The sequence below is a fragment of the Dipodomys ordii genome, unplaced genomic scaffold (assembly GCF_000151885.1).
Source record: "Dipodomys ordii isolate 6190 unplaced genomic scaffold, Dord_2.0 Scaffold113, whole genome shotgun sequence".
In the NCBI taxonomy this organism is placed as follows: domain Eukaryota; kingdom Metazoa; phylum Chordata; class Mammalia; order Rodentia; family Heteromyidae; genus Dipodomys; species Dipodomys ordii.
In genome coordinates, this window is record NW_012267329.1 from 4,321,778 (window position 1) to 4,348,627 (window position 26,850).

The 26,850-nt window shown below is 38.5% G+C and overlaps 1 protein-coding gene across 2 annotated transcripts in view; it reads left to right on the forward strand.

Moving 5' to 3' along the window:
- Stk33 (serine/threonine kinase 33) overlaps window positions 1-19,429 on the forward strand; it is a 69,165-nt gene extending 49,736 nt beyond the window's left edge. For both annotated transcript variants that reach the window (XM_013028736.1, XM_013028737.1), the window contains exons 11-12: window positions 3,379-3,576; window positions 18,684-19,429. In XM_013028736.1, coding sequence (XP_012884190.1) covers window positions 3,379-3,576; window positions 18,684-18,890 — 405 coding nt within the window. In that variant the 3' untranslated portion in view covers window positions 18,891-19,429. The remainder of the gene's footprint in view (window positions 1-3,378; window positions 3,577-18,683) is intronic.
- Window positions 19,430-26,850: the final 7,421 nt, after the last annotated feature.

Consider the following 26,850-nt stretch of genomic DNA (forward strand, 5'->3'; position numbering starts at 1 on the left):
TTTTTCGGAAATGGGGAAAACTACTGACTTTTGTGGATTGATTTTATACCCTGCTACTTTGCCAAAGTTATTTATTGGTACTTCAGACTTATAAAAATATTTTAAATAAGATTTCAGATTTTTTACAGCTGTGAGAGTTTTGTTATTGCTTCGCTTTGTTGTGTTTTTGTGAAGTTGACTTAAGAAAAAAATGAATAAGATTGCTATAAATTCTTGTTGAAACAGATAAGGGAAACTGTGGGTCTTGAAACTGATTCTTGCAAATTATCTCTTCCCACAGATCCTTCTAAAAGTTTTCATATATAGCTGGGTATGAACATACCTGTTTTGAAAATTTTGATTTGGAGTTTAAAAGCTCAGCTAATATGTAAGAAGAAATTCTTGGGAGGGAAGTTAGAAATGTGCTTTTGAAATAGATAAATTAGTGTCTTAGTCTTTTTCTTCTCGAAGACTAGAAATACCTATTCCAGTCTTAAGTACTCCCATTGTTGCCACACTTGTGAAGAAAAGTCACTGAGATGACATGGATTGGAAAATCATAAAGTAGCCCATGATGTTTGCTTCAATAGTTACCATTGCCTTGACAGGAAGCTACCTTGGATGCATGGAGTCCTGCTAGGGCATGTTTGGTGAATTCACTGAAAAAATGTTTTCAGTCTCTTGAGGTTATCTTTCCCTACTGTAATTGGCATTGCTTTTTTTTTTTCTTTTTGGCAGTCTTGGGGCTTGAACTCAGGGCCTGGGTGCTGTCCCTGAGCTTCTTTTGCTCAAGGCTAACACTCTGCCACTTGAGCCACAGCGCCATTTCTGACTTTTTCGGTGTATATGGTACTAAGGAATCGAACCCAGAGCTTCATGCATGCTAGGCAAGCACTCTATCACTAGGCCACATTCTCAGCCCTTGGCATTGCTTATTAGTCTTCTCAGTAATAGTTGAGACTACTCATGGTAAAATAATTTAAAAAGTAAATAGAAGGGCTGAGAAGGTGGCTCAGTGGTAGAGTGCTTGCCTTGCATGCATGAGGCCCTGAGTTCAATTCCTCAGCACCACATAAGCAGAAAAAGCTGGAAGTAGTACTGTGGCTCAAGTGATAGAGCACTAGCCTTAAGCAGGGCAGCACCCAGGCCCACAGTTCAGGCCCCACAACCAACAAAAAAAAGTCAATAGAAGATTCCCTCTCAATAAAGATTATCATTGTTAAGAACAAGTCATCACAAACACCTATACAGTTTCATGCAACACACATAAGTTCACGTAATATAAACTTTTTTTTACCTAATATATAGAGATTACTTTTTTATAGGAAAAAAAGTCACTCTGTATTGAAATAGTCTCCTATGAATATATATATATATTTGCATACCACAGAATTATAGGTATAGGATAAATTCTGAATGGTGGAATCACTGGCCAGAGAGATTGCTTTATGCATTTTGATAGTATATTGCTCAGTTACCATCTCATAAAAAGTAGCAAAAAACTTGTTTTTCAACATCCTCATGAACATAGGATATTACTAAACTTAAGTTTATGTCCCTCTATTAAGTGATGTTTGGTATCTTAGTTGTTTAGATTTGAGATTCATTCATTGTGTGAAGCTGTGCATCCATGTATGTATGTATGTATGTATGTATATATATATATATATATATATATTAGTGTTTATTTTGTTACTGAAAAAATTTATTCCTAGTAACATTAAAATGGAAGTGTTCTAGCTGTTTACAAAAGTAAGTCACATGTTTCAAAGGCATAGAGAAGTGAAATTGCCATGTGCCTTGGAGGAACAAACATTGAGTGAAGAAAATTAGTGAATAATACAATATTCAGAGTTAACCAAAGGAAACCTAATTAGGGTAAGGTCACTGACTACCAGCATTACACACAAAGAGGTATTAGATTGTCTCTAATAGTGAAAGAATCAGATTGAGGTAAATTTGTTTGTATTTACATTCCTGGAGTCTGGATACTATGAATTTATGATGATTAGGGTTAGAGGTCAAGATAAAGCCAAGAAGTTTTAATAGAGGAGAGATGGATGAGAGGGAACAAGCAGAGTCCTGGAGATTAGAATTCATTTGAAAGGTAATTTGGAGACTGATTTTAGATGACTTTAGTCTTACATGGTTGCTATTGCTGAACCACATCCTGTGTTTCACTTGAGTTTAAGTTCACTTCATCGTTTTGAATTCTTTTTTTTTAATTTTTACTTAATTTTTATTGTGAAAATACTGTACAGAGGGGTTACAATTAGATGGGCAAGATAATGAGTACATTTCTTCATTGTTTTGAATTCTGAGATACCTGAAAGAGATGATTCTTAGCTTGAGCCTCTTGGAGAAAATGTAGGCTATGAATACACAGAAAGGAATGGCAAAGGATTCTGAATTAAAGTGATAAGGGATGGATGAATATAACCAGTGGTATAGCTGGATGAAAGTGGTAAAAAAAATAAAACTTTCTTAAAATAGAATGAAACAGAAGAATAACTAAGAGGAAATCACACAAGGATCCTCATTTGCTATTATCATTACATACTTAATATTACCTGTTTTAATCATGAATATATTAAGCACCATAAGTCTTTAATGCATTTAAATAGCTCCCTGTCTTGTAGCTTTCTATTATTGATGGCTAACACTCAGTTTACTATAGATAAAGATTAATTTAGATTTATTCTATAGTTATATTTAAATTTGAAACTCTAATTTAAATCTAAATGTTATTCAAACTTCTTGCCCGAATTTTATCCTAACAGTTTGAATTAGGGGCAAAATATTTAAAGACTTACGTAGTAAAGCAGAATTCATTTGGGCCTATATTCCTGTGTTTCTTTGCACATTAAATGGGGTGTTATATTTAGGAACCTACAGTTAATATAAAATGGTCAGATTTGGTTTGTTAAGCCTAGCTGGGATCAGAATAGTACAGTGAATCAACTATAGCCCAATGCTCACATTATACCTAAATATTTCAGATAAAGGATTTCAAATCAAGAATATATATTCTTAGAGTAACAAATCAAATTTATATATCATGCCTAGACTTACCTTGAATTTCATACCCACTAGCCTTTGGACATCTTCTTCAAGCCCCCCTAGCAGGTTTCTAAGAAACATGCTATAAGTAGTCTCTGATTTCTTCTAAGGAATCATTTGGTATACTGTCCTTTGCACAAGCATGCTACATTGTTTTCTCAAAACTGAATATTTTCCCTGTAAACTTTGGCATAATGTAAGTGATATTACATAAGAGATGTGAGTCATGGCAGGGCAGAGAGTATGCTTCATTGGGCATCAGAAAATTTGATATTTATTCAGCATTATAGTTTTCTAAACTGTAATACCAACTTTTTTCTAAACTATAACATCCATTAGGGTAATAAAGTTTCTTCGGTGAGACCAACCAATGTACTGGAAATGATGAAAGAATGGAAAAATAACCCAGAAAGTGATGAGGAAAACAAGACAGATGAGAAGCCTAATTGGTCCTTTCAAGAAAAATTGAAAAGCAATCAATTCAGGAAAAAGTCCCATGATGTCCATAACACTTCACTTGAGAAGGAAGAAAAACAGGTAGGAAAAACCATCAAAACAAGTAGGAAGAGCAGTTGTCTCATTTTTCCAGACCATAAAGTCTTTCCAACATTGGAAACTTTCTACAGTTGTCTTTGTTTGTAACTAAGGACCTGTATTATATAGTAAGTAAAGTTCTTTATGCTTTATAGGTTATCATGATTTAGTAACATGGCAGAAGTGTTGAAATCTGTGGTTATGAGCCAGGTCCTGGTGGCTCACAATTGTAATTCTAGTTATTTAGAGGGCTGAGATCTGAGAACATGGGTTGAAGCTAGCCTGGGCAGGAAAGTCCACGAGACTCTTATCTCCAATTATTCACCAAAAACCTGGGAGTGGAACTGTGGCTCAAATGGTAGAGCACTAATATTGAATGAAGTTAAAGGCTTTAGGCTTTTTTAAGGATCAAAGGAACATATATCACTGCATACAGCTATTGGTTGAGAAGGGTCTTATGTGTATATCTGGGTGACCTTGAACCATGATCCTCCTGAGCTCAGCTACCCAAGTAGCTGGGATTATAGTCATGAGCCATTGTATCAGGCTGAAATTCACATTCTTAAAAGTTTTCATTAAGATTTTAACCCATTGATTATAGTCCTAGCATATGTAAACAACTCAAATTCTAATTATTTTCTTACCTTGTTGAAGTAACTGTGAGCAGCAAAAGTCACATTACTTAGTGACTTGAAGGTCTAGAAGGTAGGAGGAAGGTGTAACTGAATAATGGAAAAGAATACTGACAACACTTGGTTACCAAGCAACAAACATATAACTCAAGACTGCTAAAATATGTGTATATGCATGTGAATAATACTTGTTTAGACATGTGTGTGAATATCTACAAACATATATGTTACATGAATGGAGTATATGGGATGTATATTTGTAGACATGTATACCAATATATGTGTTATCTTTTCAAAATAGAAAAGTCTTCAAACTAAATTCACAAAGAAATGTGACTGAGATTTTAGGATATTATCTTTAATGAACATAAAACACACATATCCTAATAACAGGTCTTGCTATTATTCAATAAGTTCATGTTTATACTATGGTAATGATTACTTTCAAATAATTTTTGTCAGCCTCGTTATTTAGACATGCGCTCTCTGGTAGTATTCATCAAGAAATAGATCACTCTCAGTTTTGTTCTGCAAGTTTCTAAAAGAAGTCTCATTCTGGATGTGTGTGAGCAAGCAATGGTGCATTCTTCTGGACTGGGTCAGATTTCACCCTATTAGTCTCTCTCCACATATGCTTCTCTGCAGACCACATAGAATTGAAAAGGAGATCCCTCATAAGAGTTTTAGACTATTCTGAGGCAAACACAGCCCCACCTAACAGGATCCATATTTTAAACAAGAGCTAAAAGATATCACATAAAGAAAACTTTTCTGTAAACATATACAAAAGGTGTGATGTCTTGAACAAACTTGGTCAATTGTCCAATTAATGGACAAGAATCTAGAATTAATCAAAATGGTAAATTATATTAATTAAAAAGAATGAAGGTGTGTTCAGATTTAATGATCCTGGACCACAATTCTACTTCAGGATACCTGTAGTTGCTGGAATGATGGAAGTCCACTACCATGTTTTCTGTTGAGATAGCATCTCATGGACTTTTCTGCCTAGGCTGGCTTGAAATCATAAACCTCCCAACCTCAGCCTCCAGTATAGGTAGGATTACAAGAGCAGGTTCTTATAAAATTAGACACAAAGGTTAATATAATAATTATATTTTTCCTAGATGATACATAAACCAATTACAAATTCTATAGTTTGGTACAGTGCAAGAATCATTATTTCAGACTCACAGGTAAAATCTGGCATGCCACTTGTTTTACCATTTTACCAAATGTTTAATTGGAACATAGTCAACTCATTCATGTTGCCTATGGAAATTTTCATACAATACCACCAGAGTTAAACATTTAGGACAGAAACTATTCCTGGTCAGCCCAGGTGGAAAACGTGGTGAGACTACATCTCAGTGGAAGAAGCTGGGAATGACTGCATTTCTGTCATCATAGGAATCCTAAAGTAGGAAAATTGTGTTCCAGGATCATTCCTGAGCAAAATAACCAGTACAGCCATGTGCCAGTAATCCTGGATACTCAGGAGACTTAGATATGAGGGTGGATCAAAACCAAAAAGAAAGTCTGTGAGACTATTATCTCCAATAAACTACCTCCCCCCAACCAGAAGAAGTGGAGCTCTAGCTCAAGTGGTAGGGCACTAGCCTTGAGCAAAAAATGGTCAAGGACAGCTAGCGTGCGCGCGCGCGCGCTCGCGCGCGCGCACACACACACACACACACACACACACACACACACACTACAGAAAAGGGCTGGCATGACTTAGCAATGGAGATTCTGCCCAGTGACCCTGAATTCCAGCCCCAATGTCAATACCACCACCAAAATGCATAGATTTCATCAACAGAAAGAATTTTCCATTCTCAGAGCTTTTCAGCAGTAGAAACGTTGTTCCATGGGTAGCAAACTCCCTCCTAATCACTGAACATAGTCAAGCAGACTTGGTATGTACTGTAGCAATTTAGTTTATCAAAATTATTAATTAAATGCAAGTAGCATTCTCCAACTTCTCGGTGAGATTTTGAAGTTATAAAGTAAAGCTTAGTCACACTATACTGCTGCAGTCCTCTAGGTGCCCAGGAGCCAGCTTGGAAGCACTGAAAGAGACCCACCATGGAGCCCTGACAGGAATCAGGTAAAGCCATGATGGACAGTGCAGTTCTGCCACTAGCCTCAGATGCATCTTAGTGTGAGTTCAAAGGAAATCCAGTTGGGAATCTCAATGTGATCCTAAGCAGAATGAGAATAACAGCAAACACAGAGCCTGACACAGTGTCACAGATGTGAGAACCATGGGAGTCAAGAGAAGGACAACCTGGAAAGAGATAACAAACTTAGCAAGTATGCAAATTACAGTGTAGAAGTACAATATGAAAGAATGAAAAATCAGGCAATGTAACTCTTCCACAGGTCAACAACTTCACAGTAAGGGATATTAATGATAGTGAAGTGGTTGAAATGCAAAGAACTCAAAAGAATGATTATGACTTATAAACAAAATTAAAAAGAGCACATATAAATACTTTAATGAATTCAAAGACAATACAAATAAAACACTGAGTGGATTCAAAGAGGATACATGTAAGCAGGTAAATGAAATAAGGAAGACAACATAAGATATGGAATGAAAATTCTAGAGATATGGAAATCTTTAAAAATATCCCATTGAAATTCTGGGAATGAACATATGTGTGTGTGTGTGTGTGTGTGTGTGTGTGTGTGTGCGTGCGAGTGTGTGTAAGTCAAAATTTAAAAACAATTGAAAGCTCTCTACCAATTGAATTGACCAAGTTGAAGACATAATATTAGGGCTTTAAGACAAGGAAAAGGAATTTTAACATTCAGTTTAAAAATATGGAGAGAATATGTAAGAATTCTGGTATAACATTAGAAGACCAAACTTATGAATCATGAACCTACAAGAAGGAGAAAGAGGTTTGTACTTAGTAAATCTATTACACAAAATAGTAACAGTTTCCCAAATCTTGACAAAGAGATGGTCATCCACGTGCAGGAGGCTTTTTAGACACTGAACATGGGAGACCAGAAAAGAACTTCTAGAAGATATATTAAAGATAAACATTAAGTATGCAGAATAAGGAAAGAATATTGAACATCACAAATGCCAAGTCACCTGTGAAATCAAATCCATCCGAACAACATGTTTTTTCACTCTAAAAGTAAAGAAGGCATAAAGTGACCCACGTCAAGCTTTGAAAGAAAATAACTGCCAACACAGATCACTCTATCAAAACTAGCCTTTGTAATTGAAGGAGTAATATAAACCTTATGTGATAAGCAAAGATGGAAGGAATACATGACCACTAAGCTAGTGCTGTACAAGATACTTAAAAGATCTTACCAAAAAGGAATGTCAATTATAAAAATATAAGAAAGAATAATTCTCATAAAATGAGTAGATAAGCAGATGAAGACAATGAAATAATCAAACATTATGAAAACACAAATGACAGGAATGACTACATGACTTTTAATTATAACTCTGAATGTTAATGGTCTCAATTAAGCAGTAAAATGACACAGGCTTACAGGTTGGAATTAACCCCACCATTTGTTGCCTACAAGAAATGTGCCTCACTAGTACAGACAAATACAGGCTTAAAGTGAAGATAGAAAACTAATTCCAAGAAAGTTGAGCCTAAAAGCAAGTAGGAGTAGCTATATTCATATCTGACAAAACAGATTTCAAATAAAAATTAATCAGAAGAGACAAAGGTCACTTTATATTGATATAGAATATAACAATTGTAGGCACATATGCCCCAAACATGGGCACACACAGTTTAATACAACAAATGGTTCTGTACATAAAGTGCAAATAGCACAATAAAAGTGACTTACTTCAGTTTCCATTTCTCACAAATAAATCATACTTACAAAACAAAAATCAATAGATAGACAAGTGCTAGTGGTTCACACCTAGCTACTCAAGTGGCTTAGATCACAGTTTAAAGCCATACTGGGCAAAAAAGTCCATAAGACTTCATCTCCAAAATGAACAGCAAAAAATCAGACTGGAGGTGTGGCTCACATGGTAGCACACCAACTGAACAAACAAGGAAGTCAAACATGTACAAAGCTAGGCTAAAACCCTAGTACTGGCAAAGGCAAAAAGAAAAAAAGGAAAATCAAGGAAATTTCAGAATTAAATGTCAGTGTATATTAAATGGACATAACACATCCACAGAATATACCATTCAAAAGCTCAAGAATACACAATCTTCAGTCACCTCTGGAGCTATCTTCAAGGCTATGAAGTATACTCTAACAAACACAAAAAAATGGAAACAATCTCCTGTATTTTATCAGACCACAATGGAATAAAGCTATAAATCAATAGCAATAAAAACTACCATTCAAACATATGGGGACTGATCAATACACAATAAATGATCGGAGGGTAATGAATAAAATACGAAAGTAAATAAAAAATTTCTAGAATAAAGTAAAAATGGACACACAAATTTTGTGACACAGCAAAGGCAGTGCTAAGAGGAAAGTTTGTAGCTATGAGCAAGTAAATAAAAAATTCTCAATTAAATAACTTAATGATGCAATTCAAACTCTTAGAAAAACAAGAACAAGCCAAAGCAAAATGAGTAGGCTCAAGGAAATAATAAAGATCATAGCAGAAATTAATGAGATGGAAACCAGAAATTAATACCAAAATATCATTGAAGCAAAAAAATTGCAAATCTTTGAATAGATATTATTGAGAACCCTAAAGATATTAACCAAAAAAATAGGAGAGAGCCCAAATTAATCAGAGATGTAAAAGTAGATACCACACAAATACCAATGAAGTATCAGTGGTTCATTAGGGAATACTTTAAAAACAAAATGGAAAATCTAGAAGAAATGGAAAAGTTTCTAAACACATATGACATACCTAAATTTACCCAACAGGACATAAACCATTTAAATAACTCCCCATAGAGCTTAATGAGCAAATAAATTGAAGCAATAATAGTCTCCAAATGAAGAAATGCCAAGGCCCAGAGGGATTCACTGGCAAATTCTACTAGACCTTTAAGAAATAACTAATACCAGTGGCCCTCAAATTCTTCCATAAAATAGTAAAGAAAGACTACTATCACACTCATTCTTTGAAACAATCATTGCCCTGGCACCAAAACCAGATAAGACACAACAACAAAATTATCAGCCAATTTCTTTGATGAACATAGACTCAAAATAGGAAATGAAGAAGTCACATTATCTATATTAGGAAATAACATTAGTAAATATGTTCCTTTGCCTAAAAAAATATAAGGACTCCACACACAAAAAACTATTACAGTTGATTAACACTTTCAGCAAAGAGAATACAAAGTCAATATGCAAAAATAAATGGGTTTTTATATATACCAATAATTAATGGGCCAAGAAAGAAATCAAGAAAACAGTCCCATATACAGTAACTTCAAGATATGCCTGGAAATAAACATAACTAAGGAAGTTAAAGACCTCTACAATGATATCTATAAAACACTGAAGAAAGAAATTGAAGTATATACTAGAAGATTGAAAGGCCTCCCACCTCCCATGTTCATGGATTAGCAAGTCTGATTTTGTGAAAATGGCTAGATTACTGAAAGTAATCTATGGATTCAGTGCAGTGTCCATCAAAATTCCAATGCCATTCTTCACAGAAATAGAAAATCCTAAAATTCATATGGAAGCATAAAATACTCCAAAATAGTCAAAGCAATCCAGAGCCCAAAGAGCAATAGTCTGTCACAATACCTGACCTGAAATTGTACTGTAGAGCTATAGTAATAAAAATAGAGTGGTACTAAACAAAAACAGGCATATTGACTAACTGACTAGAATAGAATACTCCAAAAATAAGCCCACACAGGTACAATCACCTGATTTCCCACAAAGGTGCCAAAGATTATCTTGGAGAAAAGCCTCAAATGAATGGTGTTGGGACAACTGGATATTTACAGTGTTGAAAACTGAAACTAGACCTCAATTTCTTACCCTGTGGAAAAAAATCAATCCAATATGCAGCAAAGAACTTGGAGCCCTAGATGAGCCTATGATCTTAGCAACTTGGGGAACCTATTGGTGGGTTATGTCTTAAGGACCACCCAGGTGTTCACTTTGGCAACACATATACTAAAATTGGAACGATACAGAGAAGATTAGCATGGCCCCTGCGCAAGGAAGACACGCAAATTCATAAAGGACCACCCAGGCAAAAAGAGGTATGTAAGATTCCATCTTAACCAATGACTGGGTACCGTAGCATGTGCCTGTCATCCCAAGTGATGCAAGGAAGCACAAGTAGGAAGGATGCAGGCCCAAGCAGGCCCAGATATATACCTACCTAAAAGGCTGGAGGTGTGGCTCAAGTGTACAGCACCTGCGTAGCAACTGGGAGGCCCTGAACTCAGTCTCCAATATTGCACACACAAAACAGCATCAAAAATCTTACATAAAAATCTTTGAACCTACAAACCTAAATCTTTGAATCTTGGAAACTTGAAGAGGAAAATATAGGACAAATACTTGAAGATATAGGCATAGGCAATGACTTTCTGAATAGGACTCCATTTGCTCAGGAAATACAATTGACAAATGAGGTTACATCAAATTAAAAGGCACCTGCAGATTGAAGAAAATAATCATCATGCTGAAGAAACAACCTAGAGCATGAGAAAAAAAATCTTTGCCAGCTATTCATTGTACATAGGATTAAAATCCATATTATATAAAGAGCTCCAAATACTAAGCACCAAAAGAGCAAGTAATTAGTTAATAAATGGGCAGATGAATTAAACAATTCTCAAAAGAAGTATGAATAGCCAATAAATACACAAAGAAATGATCAACATCCTTAGTCCTAAAGGAAATGTAAATCACAACTACATTGAGGTTTCATTTTACCCCCTACAGAATGGCAAACATCAAGAAAACAAACAGTAACAAATGTTAGGCGGATTGTAAATCCAACCAAATGCTGTTGGTACATTGTAAATTACTGCAGCTACTATGGAAATCAGTATGGCTGTTGCAAAAAAAAAAAACACAAAAAACAAAAAACCCTAAACCCTAAATAAAACTACCATATGATCCTGGCAACCACTTTTGTGCAGGTATCTGAAGGAATGTAAGGCAGCAGACAATAGGGATACCTGTAAACCCATGTTTATCACAATAACCAGATTTGATAATACTTCCATGGTTTTAGTACACTTTCATTTTTAAATATTATATGTGCCTAAGCACAGAACTCCACGTATCATCATCATTTAAAAGCACAACCTCTAGATCTAGGCTTCTACAATCCAAGGCCTAGCCTTACTGATTACAAGCTTTACGAGGGTGCACAAGTCTCTAGTCCTCCTTGGTTCTACCAGTGAAGCAGGAATCATGTCCTCAACTAAGGGCTGAATGAAGTCATTGATATTATGCTCTTGATACATGGTAAGTACTCATTAAGATTGTTATTACTTTTATTATTACTGAAGACCTTGAATAGAATATTACTAAAGTTTCTTTTTTCCTGGTCCCATCAAGGTTCCTTTGAGTATAGATGTTGGGATAAGCTAATATACCAAGGAATACAATTTTTAATGATAATAGATGCTTCTGAGTTTTATGGGTATTTATGAGTAGGGTATTATGGGAGACTGGATTATCATTTAAAACTTTAAGCCCTCCTCAAAAGGGATTTGAACATTGATACTCTTTGCCATTTGTCTTTACCATTCTCCCCGATAGATGAGAGAAAGGCTGTTCTCTCAACCACTAAGTTGGTTTGGTTGTATGATTACTTTGATGTAAGCCAAGGCCTTAAATACTTTCACCAATCAGCTTATCTCTTAGGTTTCCATCTCTGGCCAGTAAAACACACCCACAGAGTGCCTGCACAGCTCCTTGTACTATGAACATTTTTGAAGCAGAGGTAGACTTCATCCAAAGCCTGATGTGCAGCATAGCAAGTCCAAGCCTTGTAGCTTAGTAAGAAAAATAAATATTTATTTGTCATGTAGCTTTGTAGAAAATAGTTAACATATAAGACTTAAAATGCTGCCTTCCCCCACCTCCTTTTTTTTTCCTCAGTGCTAGGCATCAAACCCAGGTACTCTTTTGCGTTAGGCAAGCACTCTACCACTGAGCTGTACCTGCAGCCTAAACTGCTTTCTTTGACAAGGCCTATTAGCAAGACTGGCTTTTGGCTGGCATTGAAAGCTAGAATGCTAGATGCTTGCTTCAACTGTGTCTAAACTGTTGGAGCAACTATATGGTTTATGCCAATGTCCTGCTTTCCTTTGAGGAGTGTGGGCTTTTAGTATTACCAAGCAGAGGCTGTCTTTGTGACCATACCCCTGTGACACATACTCTGTGTTCTGTGTTTCTTAGGAGCATCCCTGATAGGTAGCAATTCATACATGCTGCCATAGCTTATTTCAGGTGGCTGAAGTGTATTCTGAGTGACTGTACTGGGGAAAAACACTTGGATGTTTATTCCTGGATTCCCTAGACTTCACCCTAAGTATCTTTTCTAAGTCACAGCTTATGAGTCCTACTGGTGAATCATCACACCTGGAGGTAACTTTAGGGACCTTGTTAACAGTTGTGTAGTTGAACTAGCTAACCAATCCAGGCACAAATAACTAATTGTGCTACCATGAATTGACCTGTGTCCAATTGTCTTATCCTGATTGTAATGCTAGTTGCTAGTTTGGTTTCATAGATGCCTATAAATATCAAATCTTTTGTGTTAAAAGGACCTTGAATCCCTACTTTTCCACACAAGCAATTCCTGTACAAGGTAAAAGTTTTACCACCAGCTTAGCCAGCTTCGTATGTTGAAGAGCTGTGTTTAGTCATTTCCCTGCCCTCTCAAGCATGACTTTTGTCACGCTCCCATCAGGGTCCATAGCTATTTGACTATGCTATGGACATCTTGTCCCTATGGAGTGCTAATTGGGTTGAATTATGACAAATAATGCTTTCGTTCTAAATGCATTCCTTTAGTTCCCCTCAGGAACCTTGCTTTCACTTTGACTTGCTTGCTTACTTACAACTGGTGCTCTGCCACTAAGCCATGCTTCTATCCTGGCTTTTTGGTGCATACTCAGAGATGCTCAGCCTAGTTTTGAATTTGAGTCCTCCAGGTCTCAGCCTCCTGAGTAACTAGGACTACAGGAATGAGCCATTGCCACTTAGCATTTTTATGTTTTGGTGGTGGTGGTAGTGCTAGTGTTTAGTTTTGGTGTGATTTGGTTTGGATTCACATTTAAAAGGTATTGTTCCACTGTCTTCTGGCTTTCAGGTTTTTGTTTTTATTAATGAGGAGCAGTGACAGATGGAAATATTCTTTCCGCATGTATATTGTACTCCTTTTCTCTGGATGATTTTAAGGCCTTCTCTTTTATCTTTGCTAGTTAATTAAAGAGTCTCCTGGATTTATCTGCCTGGGCTGGTTTTGAGCCATGATCCTCAAATCTCAATCTTCTGAATAGCTATGATTATGGGCATAAGCCATCTGCATCTGACAAAACTGATTTGTGTTTTAAAAAGAAACAGGAACTGGGTGCTGGTGGCTCATGCCTGTAATCCTAACCACTCAGGAGGCTGAGATCTGAGGGTCATGATTTGAAGCCAGCCTAAGCAGGAAAAGCCCATGAGACACTTATCTCCAATAAACCACTAGAAAAGTGGAAGTGGCTCTGTGGCTCAAGTGGTAGAGCGCTAGCCTTGAGCTGAAGAGCTGAGAGACAGCGCCCAGGCCCAGAGTTCAAGCCCCATGACTGAAAAAAAGGGAAAAAGAAAAAGAAACAGGATAAAAGGATTGATTGCGTGGGGTATGACACAAGGGAATTTTCTGGGGGAATTGTCCTATGTCTTGCCTGTGGTATTAGTTATAAAGATATATGCAGTGCATTTGTCAAAACTCCTCAAACTGTCCACTTGGGATTTGTTTATTTTGCTGCATATATCTGAACTACAAAGAAAAGAAAGATATTTACACCTTTCTCAAAATTTGCAAGTTACACTGTATTTCCATTAACTTCACCTAGGAGCCAGATGTTTCTCTGGGTAACCTTGTAAAAAAGTTGATTTCTCTTCTTGCTTTTTCCCCTCTTCCTCCTTTCTCCTGGAAACTACAGAATCATGGGATAAGATGGGTGACTACTGCAAGCGAAACTATAGCAAAAAAACTTGTTTTGGAATTTTGTCATTTGGACTTAATGCAGGCCCATAATTTGAACGTGTGACTCTAGAAATGGTTGCTATGGTGATAAACCATTTTGCTTAAATAGCATGTATTTTACTCAAAATTCAGAGAAATGGTAACAGTTTGTAGTAATCATACACTGGTATTACTTTGCAAGGATATGCCTAGAGCTACAGGTTTTGCATCCATTATCACCAGATAAGTTCACCAGATTAACGTTATGCCCGTGAATAATGCAATGTGTATATTTAGCCTGATTTCTTGTTACATATCTTCCCTCACACACGTGGAACCTCCTTTTCAAGATTAATAATATGAGTTGGGGAAATCAGGCTGAGGGTACTGAATTACAAGAAGGTGAAACTGGAGGAACCTTGTAAGGCTATCCTTTCTACCATTCAGTCTCAAGTAGGCCGAACTATTCTTCAACTGTCCCAGGTGGTGAGAATTCATCAAAGATGGACGACAATTGAAAGTCTGCTTGGGGCAGCCCCTACCTCCACCATTTTGCCTGACTGTAGCACTCAGAGCTGCCCTGTAGCTCCAAGTGCTGCATATGTGCCCCTTTTCTTATAGATTCTGATATATATATGTATATATATATATATATACACACAATATATACATACATACATACATACATACAGTACTTATATGTAAAGACTTCTCTATCCACTACCACAGCTCCCAGTCAGTAATAGCCAATATATAAATCTTCACTGGTCTCTTTTATCTTTTCAGGCTAGTTGCAATGTTTTAGGTATGACTTCATCATAGTTTTATTTAAGGATAAAAGGATCTTTTTCTTTGATATCTAAAATACCTTTCATGTGACAGTAGTTTTTCTTTTTTCTTCTCTTACTATCCTTATATAGTTATACAAAAGGGTTTCAGTTTATGAGTGCAAAGCATCTTGATCAATGTCACCCCTTCCTCCATCTTCCCCCAACTCTTCCAACCCTATTAATCTCCTCAAGTTACTTGGTTCCATTGACTATTATGACCCACCCTTCCTCTCTCTATTCATCCACCCTCATCCCCTTGACTTCCTCCTCTTCCAATAACACATATTTTAGCTTTCTGGTATTTATTTTGTTAAACTATAAGTAAATTGTTCAGATGAGTTACACCATTGCAGACCTCCCCTAAAAATACCACAACAGTAAGGTTTTCTTGCTTACTGTGCAATGTTGCTTTATATACAGCCTGTAATGATTTTTGCATCCTCTTATGTTCTGATGCATGGATGGCCAACATCTCATGATGGTCATTTAGGATCGTCTGCCATATAACTGAATATTAAAAGTCCCTTGTCATCTTTATGCCCCTTTCTATGGTCTTAGGGGAGCACTTGTCCTGTTTGCCTTTTATGACCTGCAAGATTTCTTAGTCTTTCCTTTCTGGGCATATTCCTGGGCCATGGTCTGCCTATTTAGGCTCCTGTTATGGTGAGGATGATAGCTTCTTTCCCATGAACTTTTCTATTCTGGAACTGTGATTTTCCCAAACTCAGCCTCCTTAAGCAGCTGGGATGGGAGATTTGTGCTACCATATCCAGCTATTAGTTGAGAAGGGATCCTGCATACTTGCTGGGGCCGTGATTCTTTTTATTTCAGAATCCCAAGTAGCTAGGATTACAGGTGTGAGCTACCAGTGCCTGGTGGAGTCTCAGAGTCTTTGGAAAAACTGTAAGAATTCTGCTTCCTAACCAACTGCATCATAAACTGAATGCAACACAAGTGAACAGTGAATGTTATGGTGTGTGTGTGCACAAACACAATATCTTACAAGTTAAACACACAAGCTTTTACACACTGCAGTAAACCTTTGTCAAAACGTCTGTATATTTGCAATGATGTTTTCAAGGAGAGAAGGAAATATTCTGATTTCTTTCAGTGTAGCTATTTTTAAGCCAATCTGGAGTCCTAATTAAAATGTGGTTATCTATGTTAACTTAGCATGTATTAAACATCAAATTGACAATAAACAGCCCTTATATGCTAAGAGTAAAAATATAAGATTGGTACAACTGCAATGAGAAGTAACATGGAGATATTTTTTAAAATTATAAATCTATGTGCCTTTCCACTTACAAAATATATATTCTAGATATAGTGATATATATATATGTATATGTACATACATATATATGTTACACGAGTCTCAGGGTATTCACAGAATTATTTGTTCTAGTGAAAAGTAGTTTCTTCCATTGTGAATGAACTGGCCATAGAAATTATGTACATCTTCCCATGAGAACTATTGCCAGCTAGAAAATGAATGAGCATTCTTTATGAACTGACCTGGAAAAAAGTATCCATATTGGACTACTATTTGGGCAAATATTTGAAAGAAATCATATAGTTCGATGGATGGAGTTGTGCCATATGAAATCACTATTATTAAACTAATTTTGACTTGCAAGTAATGGAAATGACATACTTGCATAAAGAAACATGGACTCTCTAGAAGTGTACACTTTAAGTTGACAGCATTGGTTATCTTTGATAGGGATAAGATTGAATTAACTAGGGAGACTAGGAGGAGATTTTGAACATTGTAAATATTGTGAGTGTGTTCTACATACTTTTAAAATCACTAAAATTATAAATACATGTAGCTAAGGAATGTAATTTTGTCACATTTTGCTACATAATGAAATAAGAATATCATGTTTCTATACCAAAATAATTAGATATTTCTGTTTAGTTTCCTTTTTCCTTCTACTTTTTAACAAAAGTTCTGAGAGTTGTATTAAGATGCTATGTTGAGGCAGATTGGGTGGGTGGGTGGCAGAATCTCCATCCCTTTATCTCTAGCCCTGCTCCTAGAGGCTCTTTCTGAATATATCTTTGGGCTGTAGCCCTGAGTCTACTTTAAGGACTCAAGTGCAAGGCTTGAACTCAGAGCCTGGCCACTGTTCCTTAGCTTTTTGGTCCTCTAACAGTTGATTCATGGATACACTTCTGGTTCTTTAGTGAAGATAGGAATCTCATAGATAAGAGTCTCAGAGACTTTCCTGTCCAAGCTGGCTTTGGACTGTGATTCTCACATTTCAGCCTCCTGAGTAGCTAGAACTACAGGTCTAAGCCACTGACACCAAACATTACATACACTGTTATAAAGTCAGATGTGATAGATGTTCTGAGGAGGTGCACGTTTAGGAGATGTCTGCAGTAAGCATGTGTTGGGTAGATCTGCTCTTTCTTGAAATCTAGGCACAAAAGAGTATATAAATGACCCAGTTTGTTCCAATCCTGGGAACTCATTTATTCATTGAGCAAATAATGTACATTACGTGCCTACTACTGAGTATAAAATATCATCATTTCAGAAGAGTTGACAGAATAGTCAAAGAAACATCCGATCAATTTGTATTGTGTTATGTGACCTCTTTTCACATGCTTTGAAAATTGTTAACCTGATTGTGTTAAGTGGAGAACCCTTTCCCAGATCAATTCTGTGTAGGTGAGAGCTTTCCATGTCTGCATCCCATGCCTTTTCTGGGGGTATTTCCTACTTGTTCAGAACTCTGCCCAGCTTGAATTAAAAGGGATTGTTTTTAAAAATGTCCCAGGGTCAAAGTGAACTACTTCCCTCGTGACCATGTCCACCTCTGCTATGGAGTCAGGTAACCTGAGAAGTTAAATTGCCCATTAAAATCCTCCTGTTTGTTCAACCATGTTTTAATGCTCATATAGTACTTATATGGCCACTCCTATGATTCCTTGTCAGAAATAGGTAAACATTTCCACCTTCACCAGTGGGGAATTGGGGCTCTTAAGAGGTCTGCAGACCTGGCCAGATAGTATGACGGAGTAGAAGCCAGTCCCTGGAACTCACAATGGAGAATGGGGAGAATGTTAGACAGGACTAGATATGACCAGATGAGGACCAGCTGTTTGAAACCAGGTTAGAAGAGTGGTCATGATGTCCTGGTTAGAGTAGCTATGTAGAAATGTCTGGAAATCAGGAAAGATATGTTCAGTTACATCCAAGTGCACTTCCTTGTACAAAGGTTACTGACATTTCATTTTATTTGTATTCCATGGGGATTGAAATTGAGCCTGCACAGTTTGCTCCACATCAAGCATAAACAAACTGGTTTGCTTAAAGATGTTTTTGTGCATTTAATAATAATTTTACAGTGTGACTAGTTGTATTTCAAATCTAGAAAGTGTCTATCTTGCAAATCCTGAACAAAGCATGCTTCTTGCTTCTTTGAGTTGGTATACATGTTTATGCGTCTGAAAATTAATAACTTTAGCCTTTTCTTTTACTTGTAGTCTGCTGCTGATGAAAAGAAGATAGTTACAACTAATAAGAAAGCAAATACAGACAACTGGGGCTCTTCAAGCTCCAAATATAGCAAATTCCTCCCAGCTGAACTCAAGGAAGAACTAGGGAAAAACCCTGGGACTTCAAGCCAAGGAGTAGCAACCAAGCCCACTGCTAAATCCACTTCTCTGTCTCGAGGCAAAAAAAAAACCTAAGATCCCCTCCCATGCTGAACTGTACAAAAACAAGCTGCTCCTTCTAGTGCCAACAAGAGTATTAGAAGGGCAAGGATGGCCTTTTAACTCCACTGAGCCCTGCCATGTGTTTGTACCAGTTTAAAATTGAAGCTAGTTATCTCCAAAGCAGCGCAAACTGCACGGGGCATGACAGCCTCCAATCATCCTGATGGTTGCTGCAGCTGAAATCAACTCAAGGTATTTGAGGGTTGTTTAGGGGACAGATGCCCTTGGGGCATAGCTGTGGGCATACTTGCTCTGTTCTGTTTCACCTCCTTATATTTAGGCACAGTTATTTATAAGGAAAAACAAGAGGCCCAATATGGCAGTGGAAGGCCCGAATAATTATGTGCGCTTGCAGTAGAAGACTTTGTTAGGAAATGACTAACAAACCTGCCCTTGGCAGAAGTGCTTCAGTCCTTTACATGTGTCCTTGTGATTTTAGTTGCTATAGATTGCTTAAGACAACTTATTTTAAACATAGAAATATAAGATGTTTTGTAACTGCTTGCCATTCACTTGCTGCTAAAAATATTGATTAAATCATTTCATTGTGTTGATAAAATCAATAAAAACCAGATGTTACATATGCATGGTAATTTTTATGTTACTAAGAGGTGAATATAATAAAGTCCTCTGAACTCATAGACAAATTCTGAGGTTGGGCTGTGGCTGCCGTGGTAGGTACACATTTCTGGGAAAGAAAGACACTGGGGATAGCCATAAGAAAAAAAAATATGTTTCATTGCTCTTAGTACTGTAGGTTCTCCTTTCCACTTAGGAAAATATTTTGCTTCTCCGTTTCCCAAGAAAATTGTAAATAAACAATTTGCATCTGCTTTTACCTTCATAAAGTAATACTTAATTTCATTCCAACCACCCACGTGATGTCAGTTCTCATCCAAAATGACCCACATCTGGCCAGCTAAGCAAGTCCTAGCTGCATGTAAATGTACTCGGTGGACAGAGGTAGTATAACTGTGCTTCTTGCTATTAATTTAGAAGATACCACCGTGGGTCAGAATGGGCTTTTCTGACTTAAGGTTTTGCACAGGCTTTCTGGAGCAAACTGCTAGTCAAACATGTCTAGAGTAAATTGTCTATATTTCATTTTAAATCTGGGGTTGGTATGGTTTCTTCTAAGTCTTTTTCTCTCTTTCCAGTTGTTATTTGAAGACCTATGTGATCCCATCTACCATCTCCTGAGTTTGAAGTACTCTCTCAGGGGTTTCTGAGCCAGGCTTTGGAGCCTGTGCTCCGTCCTCTAAGGAGAATCCTGGCCTCATAGCTAACTAAGTACTTTCTTTTCCCATGTAGTACTCTTAGACACCGAAGAGAGAGCTGTGGTCCTGGCACTCCTGCCAGGAAAAAGCCAGAGAGTTGATTGCTGGTCTCCTTGCAGAAAAGTTGACCAAGACAGTGGATTTGTTTCTGCCCAGTCTTTAGGCCTAACGTGGGAGTCCATATATTCAAAATGTTCTTACCTTCACAGTGATGCCATCTTTTGGGATTTCTTGTACATTTCTTTTGTACCTAAATTAGTGATTGTGCTCAGTAAGCCAGAGCAAAGATCCAGAATGGACCACATGTTACAGCCTTGTGAGGGATCTGCCCCTTTGCCCCCCATATGCCAGGCCGGGCCAGCTGTCCTTACATCCTAAAACCTCATAACAAAGGATTCTGTGCACCTTCACTTTTATTTGTAGAGAATCATTCTGGTAGAATTCAGCTCATGCCTTCTGAGAGATTGCACATATGGTTTCTATTTGTTATTTATTTATATAGAATAGACATAGACCAGGCCATATCTGAATTTCGTTTTGCAGTTGATATAGCTCTTAATATCTGGGACTATGTGGCCTTACTTTCACCATTTGTTTTTAATGGCTGTGAAAGTAGTATCTCTTCCATTTCAGGTTGGCTTTTCATGGCCAATTGGCCACCCCTAAGACATCAACACAATCCCTCTGTCATCTTCTATGCTTCACTGCCTGGAGAGCAGGGGAATCCAGGGGGGACATTCTGCCTGTGACAGCAGAGCAGGTTGATTTCCAATACTAGTCAACACACTGCCTTGAATACCGATAGGTCAAGGTAAGAGGAATATGAGAGAGAAAAAAAGGAAAGGAATACAGACTTGGAACTGGGGACATGTTCAACTTAGGAAAGCAGAAGATACCATCAAAAAGAAAAGATTGACTCACACCTGTACTCCTAGCTACTTAGGAGGCTGAGATCTGAAGATTGTGATTTGAAGCCACTCTGGGAATGAATATCCATGACACTATTACCTCCAGTTAACCACAAAAAATTATATAGATACAGATGTTGATTGATATATATCCATATATATGGATATATATCCATATATATATATATAAATCAGAAGTCTAGCTTTAGCTCAATGGTAGAGTAGTAGTGGAGAAAATAAGTTCAGGGACAGTACATGTTCAAGCTCCATTAATGGCATGAAGAAGAAAGAAAAAAGAAGAAAGAAGAAGAAGAGGAAGAGGAGGAAGTAGGAAGAGGGAGGGGGAAGGAGAAAGGAGGAAGGGGGAAGGAGGAATGAGAGAAGGGGCAAGATGAAGACAGTACCATTAATGAGATTGTATGCCAGCACATGGCTCTTACATGCCTGGAGCAGAAGTCAGAGGAGAGAAGCACTGTTCATGGGATGCTTTGTTGCTCAGGCCAGGCTGAGATCAAATTAGCCCCCTCCATGGATTTCCCACAAGAAAGACTAAAGACAAGTTGAAGAAACAAAGGGTAATGGAGGCTGAGAAAGGCTGTGAGTTGAAGAGGTGGCCATGGACTAGTCCTTATATTTTAAGAAGAAATGATGTGTGGAAGGAGCAGGGGAAGAAAAGGAAAACATTTCTTGCTTATCACAGGAACACTTTGTTTAAATCATTCTATTTGACTCCAAAGTGAAATTCCAGGTTACACAGATCAAAAGCAACCAGTCTTGAAAATGAAGCTTTTAAAATTCCAGGCCTGCTGTTGTAACAGAGAAGAAAGGCTTTGTTCAAACACACATTCCCAGCAGTAAGTAGGGCTTTGAAACTGGTCAGGGAAGTTGTATCCTATAATGGCTGAATTTGGCTGGAGACCAAGAAGCTGTGGCCTCTGAGAAGTGATCCTGGGCTAGATATGTTCTGTTTTTTTCCTTCAGACCCACTCTGGAGCTGTCTTTGCTCTCTCCACTACAAGCCAGTGTTTAGAGACCGCATTATTAGACTACCCTGTGCCCTGGATTTGTTGGGGTTCTTCCAATGGAGGTACCAACAGGAAGTCCAAGCTTTGATTCTTCCACTTCCTCCAGCAAGGGGCTGTAGCGCATTGGCTGTATTCCAGTATGAGTTGGGCTCCTCCCTGCATCCTTTACCACTGTGCTCCCTGCCCCTGCAGGCCTAGACAAGCCCCTACTATCCTGTAGTACCCTATCTTCCTTTATAGGGTCCCCTTAACCTTCTCAGTTTCCTTACAGATCTTCATCCTTGAACTTTCTCCTCTATTGAATGGATATCAGCCTTCTCCTGTGACCCAATGGGACTGACCTCCTTGTAGGTTCTGCATTGTTTCTGACCCAGGACAACTTGTCTCTGGTTAATAGTCTCCTGTTAAAGTACAGGAAAGCCTAAATGAGTTCTTCCTGAAAATGTGATTTTCCTGGGTGTCCTGGAGCATGGAAGAGGAGGTAGTCGGGGGAACGGGGGGATGTTCCTGGGGTTGAGGCCCAGGTTGAACAACATGAATCTAGCATTATTGCCAAGTGAGTCTAAAGTTGGAAATGGTCTAGATCTAAATTCAAAAGGTTTGCATTTAGGTCTTAAATTTCACCTTCTACTGTAGAGCCTAAAGGGGTCAGCCTACTGTCTCCTGGCTGTCAGTGGAGGCCTACTGAGGGATTTCCTGGGGCAGGGGGGTTGGGGGGACGGGGGGGGGACGGGGGGAAGGGGGAGAGATGTGATATATGAGGAGCCTGAAGACAATCTGCCTCCCCAGACTGTGCCTTTGCTTTCTTTCTGCAAGCACTCAAATCACTTTACAAAGACATTTTAAAGTAAAGTTCCCACTATTCAAAGGCCTCACATAATTCAGTTTTTTTCTCTTCAGGATCCTGTATTTTTCTGAGTGAGCTGGCTTTGGACTGATTTTGATTTCTGTTCAGTGAATTGTTATCATTTAATTCTCAAAGGTGAGCCAATTTTCTTTGCCTTTGTTCTTCAAAGGAAGGCCACATTCAGTGGCTACCTTGCATTTTTGTGTGCGCCTTCCTCAGTTGTTAGCATAATCCGCTGCACTCTGTTCTCCCTATGTAACCCTCTATATTTCCCTAAGTTACCCAGCGCAGCCCCCAGCAGGAGTGGTAGGGCCTCCCTCTTCTGCCCATAGGCCTTACTTGGAGCAGCAGCCCACAATGCAAGAGGCAGTGGGATAGATACATTACTATTCCAATCTCCCTCCCTGCTCATCCTAGCCTAACACACACTAGATGGACCCTGGCAAAAAGCGGGCAAAGAACCCTGGTCCACAAAGTTACCCCAGGTCTCCTTGCTCCTGGAGGACTGAGGCACTGAGGCACAGCCTTTCACTATTTCTCTGCAACTGAGAACCTGAAACCAAACTGTTATTCAAGAATGACTTCGCTCTCTAGCACAGAAAGTCATTTCCATTCCCATAAGCAATTAGTGGCAGAACTCCAAAGGCTGCTGAAGAGCCAGACTAACCAAGGAACAGGTCAAGTGCAATGCAAGATGGAGAATGACTCACACCCATCCTGCCAGGACCCTGAGGGTGGTAGCCAAGTGTTCTGGCCCTAGCATTGGTTTATATTGAGTTGCCTCCTCCTCACGGTCCTCTTGTAAGCCAGATTTATACTATATTAGTGCCAGGGACCTTTTAATGAAAGCCTGGCTCCAGAGTCATGATGTAATAAGAGCAGCAACATTAACAGAGCATTTACAACATGCCAGAACCATGGTAAGCACTTCATATGCACTACTTCTTTTAGTCTTTGCAATAGCCTTTGAGGATGGTACTATCATCAGTTCTCTAAAGGGACAAATTGAGGATCAGAGAAATTAAGACATTTTGTCCACAGTCCCATAGCTAAGTAGTAGCAGAACCGGGATTTGAACCTGGCCACTAGATTTAAATGTGTCACTGTGGCACCCTGTGCTCCTCATGGCACCTATACTTTTGCTTCCTTGGTCTTTCGGCCTGATCTCAGAGTTTCAAAAGGCCAAGTTACTCATTAAAAAGCTGTCTCCCAGCAAGAAAGAGCCTACCATGGTGATTTTGGCAGGTGATTTTGAGATCTGAGGTTTCAGAAGATAGAGGGGATTCTTTAGCATATTGATCGATTTGAGTAGCACCCAACCCAACCAAACAGGGAGAGGTGCATTCTAAAGGACTTTGCCTGATAAAAATAAATAAATAAATTCTCAATGCAGTAACTGGTCTTAGTCTGGGGCAATCTTTGGCAGACTTTGAATATATTTCTGACCAAAGAAAAGAGATTCCATGGCCTCCTCAGGCATTCAGATGGACTTTCCTTTCTATGCTGATAGAGAAGACCAGGAGCCCTGCTGGGGGGTGGGGTGGGGGGGATTCAGAATCACTGTAATGCTTCTGTTTCCTACATTTCCTCACATTTCTGCATGGGTAGCTGTGTGACTGATAATATGACATTCCCAAGTCAGCCGCTGGAGCCATCCTCAACCCCCGCCGCCCCCCACTTATGAGGCTCTGGCTTTTGCCATCCCTTACTGTGTTAGGACAATGTTAGGCACAGGAATGTCTCCCTGTCCTCCTAATGTCCTCCTAGGTCGGGGCACACATGGTGTTTGTTGACTCAGGCCCATCCTGTTGCAACACAGGACAGGGGACACATATGCTCTGGGAAGGAGCCAGCAACCAAGGAAGGGACTGCCCTTGCCTTGGTTAGTGTCTGTGCCTCTATCCCAGGAGAACAGATGCACTCAGGATGCTCATTGCTCATTTGAAAGTTTGGAAAGAAAGACCTATTGTGGGAAAGCTCTCAAAGATGCTGAAATGGATAACTTGTTACAAGAGTGGGTTTTCTTCTAGAAGCAGGTACCTGGAAATTTGTCACAAGACCTTAGCCATTCATTCAGCCACTTATGTTGGATGTCAACTTTCTGCTCAGTGATCTTTTTTTGGGGGGAGGGGGGTCCGGTCGTGGGGCCTGAACTCTGGGCCTGAGCGCTGTCCCTCAGCTCTTCAGCTCAAGGCTAGTGCTCTACCACTTGAGCCACAGCGCCACCTCTGGCTTTTTTCTTTTTGCTTATGTGGTGTTGGGAATCGAACCCAGGGCCTCAGGCATGCAAGGCAAGCGCTCTTACCACTGAGCCACCTTCCCAGCCCTCAGTGATCTGTTTTTATACCAGCCCCTGACCACAAACAGTCCCAGAGACCACACTCCATGTTAAATCTTGGCAGAGATGTCTTATGTACAGTGCATCCTGCTTTGCCAAAGTCGTTTTCCCCAAGGTGACCAGCATCAAGCTCTGTGACCCCACTTGAAGGACAGTGTTGCACAGATGATGTTTTCTTTTTTTAATTTAATTTAATTGTAAGGGTGATGTTAGAGGGGTTACAGTTACATAAGTAAGGTAATGAGTACATTTCTTGTCAAACATTATTACCCCCTCCCTTGCTTTCCCTTTTCCCGACTCCTCTCCCCCCCCACCCAATTTGTAAAGTTCATTTCCAGCATAGTGTCTTGTGAGTATCACGTTGCATTGGTTCACCCTTTATCCTTTGTCTCACCATTTTGTGATTCCCCTTCAATTCCCGAAATCATATATATATATGTATATATATACACACATATATATACATATGTACATACATATATACATATATGTATATATATATATATATGACACAGTCATAATCAAAACAAAAACAGTGACAATAGGGGATAAACCAAAGGGAAAAAATGAAAGAGAAAAGAAATACCTTCACACAGTACATCAAAAACAAAAATACAAAGAAACAAAAAAAAACCCCTCTTGTTTCCATATCCTTGAGTTCATTAGCATTATTTTATATGATCAACCAATGATGTTTCCTCAGCAGAACTGGATAGTTATTCACCACCTCCCATAAGCCAAGTACTGTGATGGGCACTGGATATAAAAATGATGTGACATTTGTAATAGCCCCACAAAAAGTAAAATACCTAGGAGTTAACTAAAGAAATGAAGGACCTCGATGATGAAAACTTTAAAAACCTGAAAAATGAAATTAAAGCAGAACTAAGGAAGTAGGAAAATCTCCCATGCTCCTGGATTGGGAGGATTCACATCATGAAAATGGCAATACTGCCAAAGGCTATTTACAAATTCAATGAAATACTTATCAATATCCCAACCTCATTCTTCAATGAAATAGAAGAAGCAACCCTAAAATTCATATTGAACAATAAAAGACCCCAAATAGCAAAAAACAATACTTAGCAGAAAGAACAGTGCTAGAGGAATATCAATACTAAATGTTAAATTCTACTACAAAGCCATAGTAATTAAAACAGGTTGGTACTGACACAAGAACAGACCTGAGGACTAATGGAATAAAAGACCCAGAAATGAATCCACAGACCTATGGCCACCTAATCTTCGATAAGGGAGCTAAAAAAAGAGAAAAACCAGAATGGAAGAAAGACAGCCTCTTCAGTAAATGGTGCTGGAAGAATTGGTTAAACACCTGTAGAAAACTACAGCTAGATCCTTATCTATTACCCTGCACCAGAATCAACCCCAAATGGATCAAAGACCTCAAAGTAAAAGCAGACACTGAAAACATTACAGGGAGGACTAGGAGAAACTATAATGTTCCTTGGCACAGGCCAAAATTTTCTTAATAAAGACCCAGAAACACAACAAATCAAAGAAAGGTTGGACAAATGGGA